Source organism: Zychaea mexicana (genome assembly GCF_025766255.1).
Source record: "Zychaea mexicana strain RSA 1403 chromosome Unknown BDB00scaffold_5, whole genome shotgun sequence".
Lineage (NCBI taxonomy): Eukaryota > Fungi > Mucoromycota > Mucoromycetes > Mucorales > Lichtheimiaceae > Zychaea > Zychaea mexicana.
This window is the reverse complement of record NW_026516668.1, coordinates 102,292-118,183: the sequence shown is the minus strand read 5'-3', so window position 1 is coordinate 118,183 and position 15,892 is coordinate 102,292. Positions and strand designations below refer to the sequence as shown.

General features: G+C 42.7%; 7 protein-coding genes across 7 annotated transcripts; 3 read left to right on the top strand and 4 right to left on the bottom strand.

The window, feature by feature from the left end:
* Positions 1–2,383: 2,383 nt before the first annotated feature.
* BDB00DRAFT_799777 (uncharacterized protein) lies at positions 2,384–4,256 on the bottom strand. The gene has a single exon (XM_053121722.1). It carries the CDS (start codon positions 4,054–4,056, stop codon positions 2,641–2,643), a length of 1,416 nt encoding a protein of 471 aa, XP_052984571.1. The 5' UTR covers positions 4,057–4,256; the 3' UTR covers positions 2,384–2,640.
* Positions 4,257–5,810: 1,554 nt separating this feature from the next.
* On the bottom strand, positions 5,811–6,331 carry BDB00DRAFT_935532 (uncharacterized protein; the record flags this gene model as incomplete). The annotated part of the gene is made up of 2 exons (XM_053129193.1): positions 5,811–6,056; positions 6,159–6,331. Coding segments are annotated over 2 exons (418 nt in total), but the record flags the coding sequence as incomplete, so codon positions are not given.
* Positions 6,332–7,480: 1,149 nt separating this feature from the next.
* On the top strand, positions 7,481–8,851 carry BDB00DRAFT_881227 (t-SNARE; the record flags this gene model as incomplete). The annotated part of the gene is made up of 6 exons (XM_053128065.1): positions 7,481–7,559; positions 7,651–7,819; positions 7,922–8,018; positions 8,108–8,259; positions 8,355–8,596; positions 8,679–8,851. 6 exons carry the CDS (start codon positions 7,481–7,483, stop codon positions 8,849–8,851), a joined length of 912 nt encoding a protein of 303 aa, XP_052984569.1.
* A 193-nt stretch (positions 8,852–9,044) lies between these two features.
* On the bottom strand, positions 9,045–11,163 carry BDB00DRAFT_783941 (uncharacterized protein; the record flags this gene model as incomplete). The annotated part of the gene is made up of 8 exons (XM_053120427.1): positions 9,045–9,147; positions 9,221–9,401; positions 9,486–9,628; positions 9,722–9,931; positions 10,001–10,111; positions 10,178–10,269; positions 10,348–10,418; positions 10,617–11,163. 8 exons carry the CDS (start codon positions 11,161–11,163, stop codon positions 9,045–9,047), a joined length of 1,458 nt encoding a protein of 485 aa, XP_052984568.1.
* Positions 11,164–11,328: 165 nt separating this feature from the next.
* BDB00DRAFT_799766 (anticodon-binding protein) lies at positions 11,329–13,005 on the top strand. The gene is made up of 5 exons (XM_053121721.1): positions 11,329–11,818; positions 11,900–12,056; positions 12,158–12,240; positions 12,330–12,507; positions 12,595–13,005. Exons 1-5 carry the CDS (start codon positions 11,699–11,701, stop codon positions 12,756–12,758), a joined length of 702 nt encoding a protein of 233 aa, XP_052984567.1. The 5' UTR covers positions 11,329–11,698; the 3' UTR covers positions 12,759–13,005.
* BDB00DRAFT_799763 (terpenoid cyclases/protein prenyltransferase alpha-alpha toroid) lies at positions 12,872–14,163 on the bottom strand. The gene is made up of 4 exons (XM_053121720.1): positions 13,764–14,163; positions 13,325–13,674; positions 13,149–13,247; positions 12,872–13,059 (listed from the first exon to the last, which is right to left on the bottom strand). Exons 1-4 carry the CDS (start codon positions 14,086–14,088, stop codon positions 12,895–12,897), a joined length of 939 nt encoding a protein of 312 aa, XP_052984566.1. The 5' UTR covers positions 14,089–14,163; the 3' UTR covers positions 12,872–12,894.
* A 17-nt stretch (positions 14,164–14,180) lies between these two features.
* Positions 14,181–15,720, top strand: BDB00DRAFT_755002 (uncharacterized protein; the record flags this gene model as incomplete). The annotated part of the gene is made up of 7 exons (XM_053118800.1): positions 14,181–14,295; positions 14,407–14,507; positions 14,590–14,676; positions 14,751–14,998; positions 15,138–15,309; positions 15,404–15,466; positions 15,538–15,720. 7 exons carry the CDS (start codon positions 14,181–14,183, stop codon positions 15,718–15,720), a joined length of 969 nt encoding a protein of 322 aa, XP_052984565.1.
* Between the last annotated feature and the right edge of the window lie 172 nt (positions 15,721–15,892).

Sequence of the window (15,892 nt, the reverse complement as noted above, 5' to 3'; positions counted from 1 at the left end):
AACATTGCCATTCACGGAATAAAACAGGGGGAGTTGTAACCTGTTTTCTTCTTTGAAAACAAGTTATTTTAATTCATTGTACGATATATCTTATTATTTATCAGCGCGTCGGTCATCTATACTAGATACTACTACTACCTTTGCCTCCTCTCATCATAGGGGTCAGCTGGCTCTTTTTATATTTGAGAACGTGACGAGAAAAACCTACCCATTGCCAGCTTTGGTCACACAAGCATGACCTCTAAGTATAGTAAAGTGGATCAAATAGGGAGAAAAATCGACAACGCCACTTCTAAGTTACCTATTTCCACACACTTTCGTTTATACAGTTACTCATTCGATTCATATAAGGACGAGGGGCTTGAAGAGAGACGCTGATTATTGCACGAGCCGATATTGGGCATTATTGTATCAGCATCCATCCTCCGTGCTTGAAACTATCTTGATGATGAGATGCCCGGTCCAATTAATTCCTATATTATACAGCAAACTTATTATGTTTAGGATGTCTCAGCACAACCTCCTGTTGGTTCTGGTGTGCCAATAATTTACCTACACTAAGAAATTCTTAGTGATGCTGGTGCTCTACAGTCGCTACGTTTAGAAGTGAATGTAGTGCTTAGCTGTTTGCGAGAATTTCTCTCACTCTTTCAATGCCGTGCATCTGTCTGTGTTTTCGCACTAGGATTACGGTTCTTCCAAGAAGGATCTTTACTAGTAAACATACTGTTTCGATAATGTGCATACTCTCTGTGGATAATATACAGTAGTGATGCCTTTGTAAACTTCACATATAAAGCGATATTTTTTTGGTAAGTCCTGCTGCTTTATATAATATATACATCCGTAATGGTCATCACTCACCTGCTTAATTCTGATGAAGCTGCGGTGCGATATTAGTACTAACATATTTTATATTTCATACTGCCAGGATGGCTTTATTTAAGTTTAGCCATTCGTCTAATAACTTATCGACGAGTAATGCTGTGCTTTGCAGCTTTTTTTTGCTACTGCATTAACACAGCGATGATGTGCATACTTCACAAATTCTAGTGTGAATTTGTCGAATTTGACATATAATGGCAAATCTTAATTTATGATATAAACTGCAGCAGTATAAAATTATATATACAGTCAGCCCCCGCTTTTTGCAGCCATGGGATTTTGGGTAATCAGGCTGCAAAATACGAAATGATAACTAAGGGAAAAAAATAATATAGCCATGAGCCCTCACTGATTATAAGCCAATGAAGGACAAACAGTTTCTATACATCAGTATAGTTTGTCATTTATAAATATTATATATATTGTCAACATAAACGTTATTGAAGGAGACCATCTTCAACTGCTTTAAAAAAATATTCTGGACGGAATAATTGCTAAAAACAACACAACAAGTGTTGAATTGGTCAATGCTCACAAGGAGGTTATACAGCAGATTACAGCAGATATAGAGCTGATATACGGCTGTGTATCCTCAATGGTAAGATGTTTAATGCTGCTCTTCCAGAGGGGATATGGCTGCTGTGCATCCAACATTGACTGATGGTGAAATCATTCAGGCTGTAATGGGCGATGAAAAGCTACAAGAGGCTGCAATTGCTGAGGTTAATAGGGTCACGTGTGAATTGAATGTCAAAGAGCCAACCTTACTTTAAAAAATGCCTATGAGAAGACTGATTAGATGCAAATAGTCATTGGCTTCCTAGATGAAGTAAAACATGGATGAGATATGCAAAATCAACGAAACTTACTGCAACTAGTGTCACTCAAAACAATCACAGCTGGCAAACGTTTTCCAACAATAATCATATAACAAAATGTCTCAACTATAGATGCTTGGCGGGAAATTGCAGGAAGCCTTTCTAGATCTGCAAACTGCTGCAGAAACTGAGGGTCTGCAAAAACGATCGTGCACAACACGAGAACTTCGGGCTAGTAATATATCCTGGTCACCAACACTCGTCGCTCTCTTCTCATATTTACCTTTGTCTCTTACAAAGGTATCTGTATATTTTTTCTTCTCTTTGTAATATCTAAGCATCGTTTACCCTCGCTACATCACCTTTCCACAACCTGCATTTTCTTCCCCTGAGGGTTTCCCCGCTTGATTATGTATTCACGATTCCTTCGATCCACAAAAATGGCTGGCAAATTGCTCAAAGGATGTTGCCGTCCTGCCAATTTCACCTATACTATCTAAAATAAATACTGTTTGTACTGCAAAAGCGAGAGCTGACTGTATGTCTAAGAACTGAGATCAACATAGTATTTCTTCTGTCGTTGTTTACTGCTGGTAAATTGCTGGCTATTGCTGCTATATCGGACAAGGTTTTTTTTAACAGAATGTAGTAGCAATTAGTTATAAAGAAGTATTTATTCAAGTATTTAGAAAAGCTATATATATCATATATATATCGGGGAGGAGCGACAAAAGTATCATATAGAACAAAAAACAGTGACTTTTGATAAAACAAATGTAATATGGTGAATAAGAAAAGCAAATGCCATTGTAATACGATGGCTCTGATGAAGAAGAAGATGTACGTATTGTTATATAACAACAGCGCACTACTACGACAGGTACTACGACATGCGGTACTGCATATTTACGTGATTTCAAATAACTAATATAAAGGGCTAAATACCATCAACAAGCACATATTCAGTTAAGTTGTAATAAAGTCGACGACCTGAATCCGGGGCATTGCCATTTACAAAATCAAACTGTTTTCTTGTTGTGGTAGATCGCACAGCTGCTGCACCATCATTAGTAGAAGCAGTTGCTGTGTTTTTTGATAGAGGAGGAGGAACAGCTGATGTTGTCGTCATCGTGTCAAAGATGGAGGTATTATCCGACACAAAGGAGTTAAATCGTCGCTCACGAATTGGTGGAGTATCTTTACTAGCTGGCCCCAATGTATTCATCACTGAGTTGAAAATATTGCCGGCTGATTGATGGCGTCGTGAAAAAGGCCGTTGTTGCTGTTGCTGATGATGATGATGGTGATGATGATGAAACGACGACGACAATAAATCTTGTGACGGAGGAGGAGGATGGTATGTTGTTGTTGTTGTCGTCGTTGTTGGTTTTGTTGTACGTGCAGCACAATCTTTCGCCCAATGACCCGATTGTTTGCATAACGTGCAGCAAGCTATCTCTGTGAGGTCTCGAGCAAAGCCAGCTTCTGCGAGCCTTGCCATGTTTTGCTCAGCTGATTCTGGCATTCCAGGCTTGTTGTTCTTGCATTGGAAACCGCCACTGCCATAGTAGCGATGTTGCTGCTGATGGTGGTTCCAATATTCATCCTTGCTTCCTACCGGTGCTGCTGAAAAGTTGTAGTTGCTTGGAGTCACAGGTGAAAAGGGAGCCACCATGGCCACAGCGGTGTATTTGCGACGCATCATGCCTTGTAAGTCAACAAGAATGGTCGTACTTGGAAGCAGGTTATTGTCTAGTGCGACGAGTTGAAGAGCTGACCCTGCGTCGTGCAAACGTCGAGCAATGCTAGGCAGTGTCTCGTTGGGCCGCGCTTTTGAATACACATCAATGGCTTCCATAAACAAAGCAGTATCGCACCGATGCCCGGCTTGCAGCAACTGGAGCCATGCATCTTGATAGCTCATGATCGGTACATACGGGCAGTCTCTTGGAGTCGAGTGGGTTCCAGCACCGCAATGGCGGCACCCCAAGTGCCCCATCTGCACCATGTTCTGCAAAAGCTGCGTGTTGGCGACTAAAAGGCCCATGCCAACACTGCTGCTGCTGCCGCCGCTCCCTGCAGTATCTGTTTTCGCGCCATCGCCGTTACTAACGTTGCCAGTGATACTAGCGTTCTTGTGGTTGCTAATGCTGATCATGCTGGCATTACTATTGTTCCACAGGTTGCGTGGATGGACATCATTGTAGCTAGAGTGACGTTTTAAACCACAGTCAATCGCTGCTGTCGTTGTTGAAGTTGGAGGAGGAGGTATTGGGGGAGGCGAAAGTGGCCATGTGTTGTCTTTGACAAACTGTTGTTGTTGTTGTTGCGGCTGGGATGCGATTGCGGCCATGTTGGCATTGTCATCGTCGACTACTCTGAGGATGCTGGCAAAGCGCTCTTCCCAAGTGCTGCTACTATTCTCGGAGGGGATGATGTCGGATGGTGAAGACGATGGAAACGATGGCGAAGTGTTGGTAAAGCTGCCGCTTCGTTTGCTGTCTGCACTCCATGGTGACACTGGAGGAGTCCATTCTTGCTGATGTGGAGTAGGGGTAGGATGGGGTGGATGAGGAGCTAAACCGAATCGAACAAAGTGTTGTGTAAGTGTGTGAATTGCATTGCTTCACAACTGAGAATAGCGCTGTTTTAGCTCCAGAAAATACAAAAGCAAAATATTTACCTCTGTAGTTCGACCAATCCGGCAAATTAGGACTCCACGGCGAGCACGCGCTCATGAACGGATCGCTGGTTCGAGGGGTGCTGTTGTTATTGTCATGTCCATACGATAATCGGCGCATAGCAGAAACGGGATGCAACGCCTGATGATTGCCCGTATGGATTTCCAAACTGTAGGTGGATGCCCGTCTACTATTGTAAGAAGGGCGAGTATTGTTATTGCTGTTACCGCTAGGGTTGCCGTTTTCAGTATCCCATAGCGGTGGTGCCCGTTGTTCGAAGAGTTGGTGAGATGTTCCTGTAGAAAATCCAGATTGATTAAGGAATGTGTCTGCTGCTGCTGTTGTTGTTGTAGTTGGGAAAGCAGTAAGTGAAGTTCGGGTATAGTTGCTGTTATTATTATTCCCGTTGACAAGTGTTGACGATGGAGTTAGAGAGTCTATGTTTGTTTGTACTTTTTAGTTTAGTGCTGTACAACGCAAAAAAGAGGTGAGATTATTTCTTTTTTACTACCCTGTGGATGTGTCTTTCCGTCAAGCAATGGAGGCGGTGTGGTTACTGGAGGATATGGTATCGCGCAAAATGGTGCTTGGAGATAATGTTTATTGGTCTGAATTGGAACAGGTTTCCATGCACCTTGACGTGATTTTCTTGAGGGTGCTGGTACTTGGGATGGTGGTGCTGATAAGTCGTTGTTGGTGGCTTTGTTGTTGTTGTTGTTGCTGGTAGTAGTGATAGTAGTAGTAGTAGAACTAGTAGCAGCAGCGGCAGTTGTTGTTGTCATCGTCGTAGTCGCGGTAACAGCTTTGTCTGTGCCAAAAGTTGCAGATGTTCCTGTCGCCTTTCCTGCAATAAAGGGCGGCTTATCTTTGGTAATAGTAGTGGCGCTACCAACCTTTGTTACCATTGTCGTAGTGTGGCGGTGATCGCGAGACCAGGGTAGTCTGTTTTTCCAGTCTGGATCGCTTGGTTTATAGGAGGAAAAGTCGTCGAGCATATTTGCCGTTTGCTCCCATGTTATTACACGGTCTGGCGTTACTTCGTCCCAGCCCCCTGGTAACGGCGGGATGGGCTCAAAGTGCGGATCAGAGTATCGCTTTTTGCATCGCATGAAGAGCGCGATTTCATCCGATGGGACAACACGGTCTTGTTGTTGTTGTTGTTGCTGCTGCTTGGCATGGGTGTCGCTGCAGTTACTGTTTGTTTTTGACACAGCTAAAGTGGCGTTGTTGTTGTTGTTATTGTTGTTGTTATTATTGCTGCTGGCTTTGCTGTTGTTGGCATGGAGTTTGCGGTTGTGATTGGAAACAGCTGCACGTTTGTGATGATCAGATGACCGGCGACCGCGCTTGGTGGTGCGTTTTTGTTCGCCGCCAGACTGTATCAAGCGAGATGCTGCTGCCACCAATGAAGGATTGTTATTACAGCCACTGTTGCTTTCTGTGACAGCCAGTGATTTAGCTGTCGTGCTGTGATTTTCAGCGGTACTCTGTTGTTGTTGTTGCTGATGCGGCGGCGTGTCATTAACGCCACGCTTTTGGCAGTCCAAAATGTGCTGGTCTTTGATTTCTTTAGATAGCAGCTTCTGCTGTTGCCAGACATTCGGAACATGCTCCACCGGTTTGCTTTGATGGACATGCTTGTCATTCCCGTAGTCATTGTCTGCGTATTCTACTACATATTAGTGTTTTTGATATTTTGTTTGAGTGTTTTGTGTTTGTATAAATCTAAAAATGAATCCTGCATGTGCTGCAAAAGAAACACAAACTAACTAACCTGCTCTTCCTTCTGCTTCAAACGTTGTTGGTGCATATTCTGTGCTTGTGGTCCTTTTGTTCTGCGATGATGCTGAATCTGCCGCTGCTGACGAAGATACTACAGATGCAGCTGAGGAAGAAGAAGAAGAAGAAGAAGATGACGACGATGAAGATGGAGATGATGAAAAATCTTCTTCGTATCGGTGGTGATGTTGTTGTTGTTGATGATCTTCGGGCTGCTGCTGTTGTTGTTGTTTCTGCTCTGTGTGCCGAATGTCAACATCACGTTAGCATCTGCTTTTGAAATTTATGCTGTTGAATCATGATGATAAAAGAAAACAAAAGTGTATACCATCCGCGGCTGCTGCTACAACTATTGGCGTTTTATGAATTGGCTTGTCGTGCTGGTGATGATGATGACGATTAAAATCTTCATCGACAACTGTCTGTGTTGCTGTGGTTGCTGATATGTTGTTTGATGCAAGCTGAAGATCGTTAACAGCCATGCCGCGCGCGCGTTGGGCTGTTCTTATTGTAAATAAGAGGAACGAAGAGAAAAAAAGGATAGCGAAAACGTGGCCGTAGTTGTCGCTGTTATTGCTGCTCTTAGTAAGAAATACTATAGATAGAATGAGATAGATAGCAAGAAGGTAAATAGATATGATATGCACAGGCTGGAGGAGAGCAAAGAGTAAAGAAGACAAGAATGGGTTATGAGTGGGGGAAGAAGGGAGCAGGAATAGAAAAAGCAAGGGAAACAAAAAAAGGTTGCAGTGTCGCTTATTCAATAAGCAATCGGCCTCTTCCTTTCTCTTTCTCTTTCTCTCAATTCCCGTACAGCACAACCCAATGGGTTATGGTTGTGGGATGCAGGGGCAATGTCGCAAGAGCAAAGGGGTTGAAACACTGGTGGCGTTTACCCAGCGCATCACACACTAACGTCGGCAGCAGCAGCAGCACTCGGTCCGTTGTGCTACGTTTGTTGTTGTTGTTGTGGTGGTGGTGGTTTATGTGCATTGCTTTTTGCACACACACGTTTCAACTCTGTAGCTTTACGCGTAGCTGTGCTACTGCCTATATCAGCAGTACCTTACTGGCTATCATGGTGTTAGCACCATTGGAGAATAGCACTGCTACTGCTAGGTTCCCAGAGAGAGAAAATTGTATGAGAGGGGAGAAAGTGAAACAATGCAGCGCGCTGAATTGGCCTCAGCTCGCGTCACACAAAACCAATGGCTGATGGTCCCTTCTTGTAATGATGGTCCGACGACGACCTTGGCGAGCCTTTTTCCCTTCTTTTTTTATAACCTATTTTTTTATTTCCCTTAAACGCACACATAAATGTCCTTCAACGATCTAGAACAGGGGTACGGTGGTACATCCAGGAGCAGCACTCCAGCGAGATCTTCTCCTCTTGCTGGTAATGAAAGAATTACATTCTTTCTTTTTCTTTTTCTTGTAATAATGGCGATTGATACAGCGGGCTTATCAAACGACGAAATTGTATACAGGCGGTGGTGGTGGTGGTTTTGGAGACAACGACGACGATCGAGACTATAAGGCTCTTACGCAACGAGTTTCACAACAAGTCTTTCATATCAATGGCAACATTACGAGCATTGAACGTTTGGTCGGCTTCTTAGGCGGACCGAGAGATACCACCGATGTGCGCAGTAAACTGTAAGTGGGAAGAAACTTTTGGCGGAAAAAGGCAGTGAGGTAACAGCCTTTTAAATATCGATATATATATATATATATATATATCCCTGTTATCGCAAATAGACACGATGTTACTGAATCCACACGAGAGCTAATCAAGGACTCAACAAACGATATCAAGTCGCTCGCACAATTTCAGACGTCAGATCCGCGGAAGTCCGTAAGTTTTTTCGTTCTAGCTGTATATGTGATGGAACGCGAACAAGGGATTAGTCATTTACCATACTTCTTGTTATGTGTGCCGTGCAGCGCCAACGAAAACTCGAGCAGCAAAAGCTTTCAAAAGATTTTCAAAAAGTATTAGGCGATTTCCAGAAGATTCAGCGCGTGTCTGCAAGCAAGCAGCGTGAATATGTCGATAAGGCCAAGGCAACATCTGCCATGCTCCAATCACAAGCAGCGTACGTGTTTAACGTATATATATATATATATACAAAGCAAGCTTTGCTTGTAATTCCACAACGAGACCCTAATAGACTTGAATTATTGATGGTAGAGCTGGAGAGGATGGACTGCACCAGCAACAACAACAACAACAACAACAAACCGAATTACCGCCAGTGGATGATACACAGAGACGACTTCAGATCCAGGCGCTTGATAACGAGATTGAATATAATGAAGTGCTCATTACCGAGCGTGAAGGAGAAATACAGGGCATTGAACAAGGCATTACAGAGTTGAATGAAATCTTCCGAGACCTTGGCATGTTAGTGAACGAACAAGAGAGTGGCATTCGTAAGTTGTTCATCGTTGTGTTGTATAACGTGTGTTACATGATATGTAACTATACTGATCTGAATCTGTCTTGTCCCTGTAGAAAGCATATATGGAAACGTGCTCAACATTGCCCAGAACACGCGACAGGCAGCTGACGAGCTTACAACCGCAAATCGTCATCAAAAGAGTGCAAGGAAGAACATGTGCTGTCTTTTGCTCATCATCACTGTGGTCGCCTGTGTGCTCGCTTTGATCATTGTCGTAGCAAAATAATTGTTTTTTTTTCTTATTATTATTCACACACAACTTTACGCACATCGAAAATATATCCGCATAAAGTATGCCCAGGTTATCTAGTATATATTCAAATAGTAATAATAGTATTGGATCGACGGATACCTTTTTCCCCATTATTCGAAAGCTGGTCGTCCCATTATTATTAGGTGGTGATTTGGCCAAGTACGTATTATTGTTTCGTTGTTGTTGTCTCTTTTTCATCGTCTTCCATATCACTGTCATCATCGAATCCAGTGAGTAAAGGATCACCCTCATACGTTGGCAATAAATATCTACACAAAACAACGACGATGTCAGCATACTCCAATCCATACCACAAGCGGATTAGTTGACACGAAAGCTTACTTTGGATCCTTCCAGAAATCGGCATTGGCATCCAACGGTTTTGTCACACAGTTCTTCTCTTCCAAATGCTTTTCCAGTATTGCAAAATCGTCAACTGTCGTTCCACAAACGAAGCATTTGTCCAGCGATGACTGATGGCGAATATAGTTAATAAGCACGATCGTCTTATAGAAGTCAAGACCTAGCAAAGACAAAATACAAGATGTTAATGTATTTTTTCACTTTTCACTTTTTTTTAAAAACTCGCCATGGCATCAGTCATTACCAAGTTGTTTTCGTATCCTGTTCAGATCAAATGCGTGCTTCTTTTCCATATGACTCCATGCTTCTTGTGGCGATGATTCGGTTTGAGGACACAACAAACACATGGATACCTCTGGCTCTTCTTCATCCCATTCCGCCCATGAGCTGATTTTTTAAACATTTTGGTGAGATATATTGATGGCATTACATGAAAGCAGAATACCAACAAAACAATCACGAGAAAAGATATCAACTTACTCATCTGTTGCATCCGACTTTTCTTCATCGCTTTCACAATTGTCGCGTTCGAAATGTTCCCAATTTTTGCCAGGTTCCAAGTAATTGATGACATAAAACTTGTCGTACTGTCGGTTCTTTGAAGCGATCTTAAAGTGCTTCTTCTTGCGCATATGCTTGCGCAGGACGGGTGCACTTGTGAAAGTCTTCTCACAATAAAGACACTGAAGTCTATAAACAAGAGAGACATTAGTATGGCCTAAAATTACATTATTCTCCGTTCCCTCCAAAATGTCATACTTTATCAACTTGCTCTCCAATAAGTCCAAGAACTCGTTCACATTCACAATGTTATCCGGAAGACCAATATTAAAGTTGTGTTCTGAAAACATGTGTTTGAACAATGCGGTTCTAGAATAATTGTGTTTTGATCAGCTTTCCAGCTTAAATATATACACGCCAGATATTTCTTTTTACCTATTATCACAAATGACTTTGCAGAACAAACATTTTCGTGGCTCTTTAGCAGGTCCGTCACGTTCCTTTTGCTGAACACTAAGGACTTCATCCTAGAGTTTTCGCTCTTTATGTTAGCCCATTAGGTTATCGTTTACGCGCGTGCACACTCAAAAAGCGGAGACTGTTACCAAAGCATGTCGTTGCATCTCAGTTCGTAATTTCTGATCCAGCTCGCATTTTCGGGGATCAATGATATACACTATTTGTTTGTCGAGTAAAATATAGTGCGCATTAGTCATTATGTACTAAAGCAAGCCACAGACAAAAGCATAGCCTCTCGGTGCCGCCGAGCAAACAATCCCTACGCTAGTTGCCAGAAGAGGACCGTTCTCACAACGGCAATCTTTAGGGATAGTAAACTCCTCCTTCCCGTCCGAATCTCTGCGTTTTAACATACCATCCTCGTTATCACTATCTGCCGTCCCATACTCGGCAATCGGTTTCGAGCGGAGCAATGCGCCCCAACGCTTCAAATAAGGATCAAGCGCCATATACATATGGTGCAAGTTTTTGAACGTCGCCTGATGATCCGCTTTAAAGTGATCTGTCAGTGCTGTGGTGTCAAGAAATGGTCTGTCAGACGGACAGTCCGGTAAAGGACAGACGGTCAGTATGGTCGTGTGGTAAGGAGGGACAGGATCGTCAACTAGATCAACTGTATCGTCTTCTTCGTCTTCGTCGTTTGAATCGTCGTGTTCTGCCAAATGATATGGGTTTTGACTACCGTCTACAATCGTCGTTGCTGCATCGGTTTTGTTTGTGGCGGCTGATTTACGTCTGGGTCGTGGATCGGGCTTTGTTGATTTCCCTCGTGTACTTGTGGTGTCTTTTTTAGACCGTCGTCTATTATTGGCATTGTTGTTTTCGGGAACTGAGTCGTTTTTGTAGTGATTATGATTGTGGTGTTTGCTTTTTACTGTGCACCATTCGCCGCCGTCGTCCATAATTGTTGTCAAAGTGTTTTATTAAAAAAAAAGGAAAGTATAAGCGTCGCGTTGTTCGATACGAGAAACTTCGAACCACAATCCAAGCTGCCGCTGGACAGTCACGGATTTCCAAAAATGCAATTTTCTGTGCTTGGACGGAGCAGGAGAAAGAGGAAAAAAGTGCTTCTTTTTTTCTCTCCACTACAACACTCAATAAACGGTATGCCCAAGGAAGTGATCCGCCCCTCCGAGATCAAGAATAAAGATCGCCGATCTGAGCTTCATCGCAAGCTCAAGCACGAAAAAGCAAAAGCAAAATCCGAAAGACGTAAAAAACTTGCCAAGGAAGAAGAAAAGAACCCGGAACTGAAAGAAGTAAGGAAGCCAGGATACAACAATAACGAAGAAAAAAGTTTTGCTGCTGATCACACCGGCTCCTCCTGTGTACGATCTTGTCAATCGTATACTAATCGGGTTTAATGCACTGCTGTAGAAACGTTTAAGAGAAAATGTGCCCAAAACTTTGGAAAATACGCGAGAAAAGGATGAGACTATGGTTGACGGGGACGACGACGGTGAAGTTGCTCAGGATGAAGCCGACGACGAACTTGCCAGCTATTTCAGTGGAAGAACCCCTAAAATTGTAGTAACTACGAGCAAGAAAGCCTCTCAGGTAGACATATAGAATATGCACATTCTACTCTTGGCAAAGAACTAGGAGACTCACTTGGAGAAACATGTTTGTTGTATATAGATCGCCTACGACTTTTGTGATGATTTAGTTTCGATATTCCCCAATGCCCAGTTCGCCAAACGTGGACCCAAGCACGAAATGAAACAGATTATTAAGCAGGCGATAAAGCACGAGTTTACGGATTTAATGATTGTCAACGAAGACCGAAAGAGTTTGAGTAAGTTTTCTTGGGGCGCTGGCCTGGCTTTTGTTAGAGAGAATGAGAGAGGATGTGTATGCAAGTAGAAGATATGACTGACCTTATTATTCGTGTATTAGATGCCATCACTTTAATACATCTTCCAAACGGCCCCTCAGCCTACTTTAAACTTTCGAATTATATTCCCGGCAAGCAAATTCCTGTAAGAACGGCGATTCACTGGATGATGGAAGAGAAGGGGCATATTTTTTCTTTAAGAGCGAGGCTGACGAGGACATAATGATTATATAGGGTCACGGTCGGACAACAGCTCACAACCCAGAACTCATTTTGAACAACTTCAGCACTCGACTGGGTCACACGGTTGGACGTATGTTCCAGTCATTAATGCCACAAGTACCCGAGTTTGAAGGTCGACAAGTAGTAACTTTCCACAACCAGCGTGATTTCATCTTTGTACGGCGGCATCGTAAGTTGGTTTCTGCTATTTGAGAGTTTTAAAAAATACGCCCATGAGCTTTATGTGTTAAAATGGATATGTGATCATGTTGTATAGGTTATGTCTTCAAGGATACCGAAAAAGTGGGTTTGCAGGAACTTGGCCCAAAATTCACATTGAAACTTCGATGGCTACAAAAGGGCACATACTCTCGTGATGGAGAATATGAATGGATCTTTAAGCCCGATATGGAGACCAGCCGAAAGCGGTTCTTCTTGTAAATCGTTTGTTTCCCCTCGCTTCCATTTCTCCTATAGTTGTACCTTTGCATCTTTTGTATTATCCATTTCACACTTAACTCATCATTAAAAAAGGCAAAAGAAGAGTCTATTCATAATTGGTATACATCTTTTATTGTTACAATCCTAGCCGAGCAATAACATGTGCTGGCATACAGTACACAGGGTTAACCTTTTTCAAACCCGGGTAATCAAGCAGTGACAACCCAGCAACACCAAAACAGGTATGGTAAACGTCGACCATGTTACCAGGACGATCCGATATGCCGCCATCTTCTGGATCCTACATATGCACATTGTCACCATTTTTTGCACAGAGAATTCGGTAACCATAACAAAGAAAAATGGATGTATGTTATTTGACTCGCTTACCTGAGCCGATAAGATAAACTGCGAAAGTTTCTCCTTGTCAATCCAATGTAATCGACCGATAATGGCAAGAGCGGATGACACCCACCAAGAGTAACACACCTAGTGCAACACCATCATCAGTACACGTATAAGATAAAATATAATATATTCAATAACCATAAAAAGGGCGCATATACATCTTCCAATTTCTCGGGCCGTCCATTCAGTCCGCCAATCTTGACTTGTCGCTCGCATAACCACCAGCCGAGCATATCCTGATCGATCAAATGCAACGAGTCTGTCAATGCCAAGGCACCAACGCAGCAGCATACTTGGCCAGAATGCGACTCGGAACCCGGCTGATTACCGAACCCACCATCATAGTTTTGACACTCTAGTATCCACTCGACGGCCTTGTCCACGTTAACAGCATCCATGCGCTTCAACAGCTTCACCGCCATCAGACCAATGTACACGAAACGCGAGTCGACTTCTCCCCACTTGTCTCCTCTGAATGATCCGTCTTCATTTTGCATCGATGCGACATCTAAGGCATTTAAAGGTTAATGATATCAACATATACTGTCATCGTAATTGTTTGGTAAGCCAAAAAACAAGAGCCTGGATGATATTTACATGCAACCACTTTATCTGTATCGATCATATCCAACGCGTCGAGTGTCACCATAATTTGTACGGCTGAGAGCGTATAGAGCATATGAGGGTCATGGTTCGTATGGCCGCCAAAGCCGCCGTTCTCGTGCTGTAAACTCTTGACGTAACTGATTACTTGATCGCGTGGAAGAGCATCAATGTTGTTCATCAGATCCAGTGCCGTCAAGCCCCAGTATATTCCGTTAAGCCGCAAATGCTCGGTCAACCAGTATTCGAGTTCATCCGTACGTTTGTCGAGCGATTGGATGTATCTGACATGAAGTGGTATTAATAGCGTGTCGGCCATTCTGTGTGTGCGTGTGAAATGTAAAAGCGAAAAGAAAAGAGGCCCTGGGCGGGCTTTTTCGATTTTCTCTCTCTATCTCGCTTGTCTGAACCATGCGTGAAGATCGCGATCGAAAAGTTCTCAATGCACTCGAAACCTACTTCAGCGATGCCAACCTAACATTCGACAAATTACTCAAGCAATATATTCAAAAAGATCCGAATGGCTGTAAGCATTTACCAATAGCAACGTTGTTCGTCCGTTCGTTTTTACACGCGCGTTAAATGGTTGATAACAAACATATCATGTATAAAACGCTGATCTTTCGCCGACTACCAGTTGTACCGATCGACACGATTGTTTCTTTAAAAAGATTAAAGGAAATCCAAACCAAACCAGAAGAAATAGTAAATGCAAGCCAAAAATCTACTCATCTTCAGGTACCCAATATATTTCCCGAATCGCGCCGCGGAAGAAGTTTGACAGGAACTAACAACATTTATGCAAACAATAATACCGAAGCTGAATGACAATAAAACAGCCGTAGCTCGAATAAAACCATTTGTAGCGTCAAAGGACATGGAGCTGGATGACTGGTCTATCTACGTGGTAAGTAGAGAAGCACTAGCATCAACTTGTAGTGCCATCGCTGTATTGCGGCCTACTGATGATGATGAATTTAGGAAGGATTATGGAAACCCTATGACACCCAAGAAAAAATCGCACAGCTGTTCACTCGACTTGTCGGAAATGTGTCATTCGTCCGCTTCCCGCCCGATCTCTCAAAAAGGCATATCTTTCATGGTTTCTGCTTTATCGAATTTAGTGAAAAGGAGGATGTCACAAAAGCCATTGAACAGATCGACTGCTCTCGAGGTCAAAAACATCAAGACCCAGAGATAACGAAATTATGCCTGAAAGTTATATCAAAGTAAGTAGTATTGACTGGTAAGCGACATTTCCGAGATAAAGTTGGGTCATTTTTTTCACAAAGACGACAAGCCAAAGTGAAATTTCATGCACATACTAAATTTCCCCAACCATTATCACCATCGTTCTTCTTTTCATAGGCACGAATATAATCAGTTCAAAGACCAATACCTGGAGCGACTGGTTACAACCAGAAAAGCCGTCAAGAGGGCTTGGGCAGAATACAATGGAGAGCACGTGGATGGGTACCCTGAAGGCTTAGTCGCGTTCGTTACGAACTTGGCACCAAAATCTTCAAAAACAGTAATCACGGTATGCGAAGCTAGATTCAGAATGTCATGTTTTGGTCTACATGTATGGATAGAAAGTACAGATGATTCTTATCACGGTTTTCTGCTTTGCTTAGAATCTATTGGCACAAGCTGGTGTTGAGGTTGCTTATGTTGATTACAAAAAGAATTCTCCATCTGTAAGTAATATGTAAATGAATGCTTTGCTTCTTCGGCATAATCTTAGTAACTCTTAACTATGGGATCTTAGTGTCATGTGCGGCTCAAGGCATCCGCTGATACCGATAAGCTGGTGAAATACTTTAATGAAAACAAGAAAATACAAAAGGATGGTAAAGACAGTGTAGGCACATCAGCAAGTGCGGCAGAGGCATCGCAAGCACTGGGAGTACGAAAACTTACTGGTAAGTGCGGAGGTACGCATAGCGTCTAACTCATGTATACCCTAATTATTTGAAAACTTATGAATATATCGAATACTTTTCACTTTATTAGGCGCGCAAGAAAAAGTATTCTGGGACGATGAGAGTAATCTAGCGGTCATTAGCAAGCAGTCGTGATAACAATCCAAAACAAAAGCTCTCTTTTATTATCATTTTAATTTT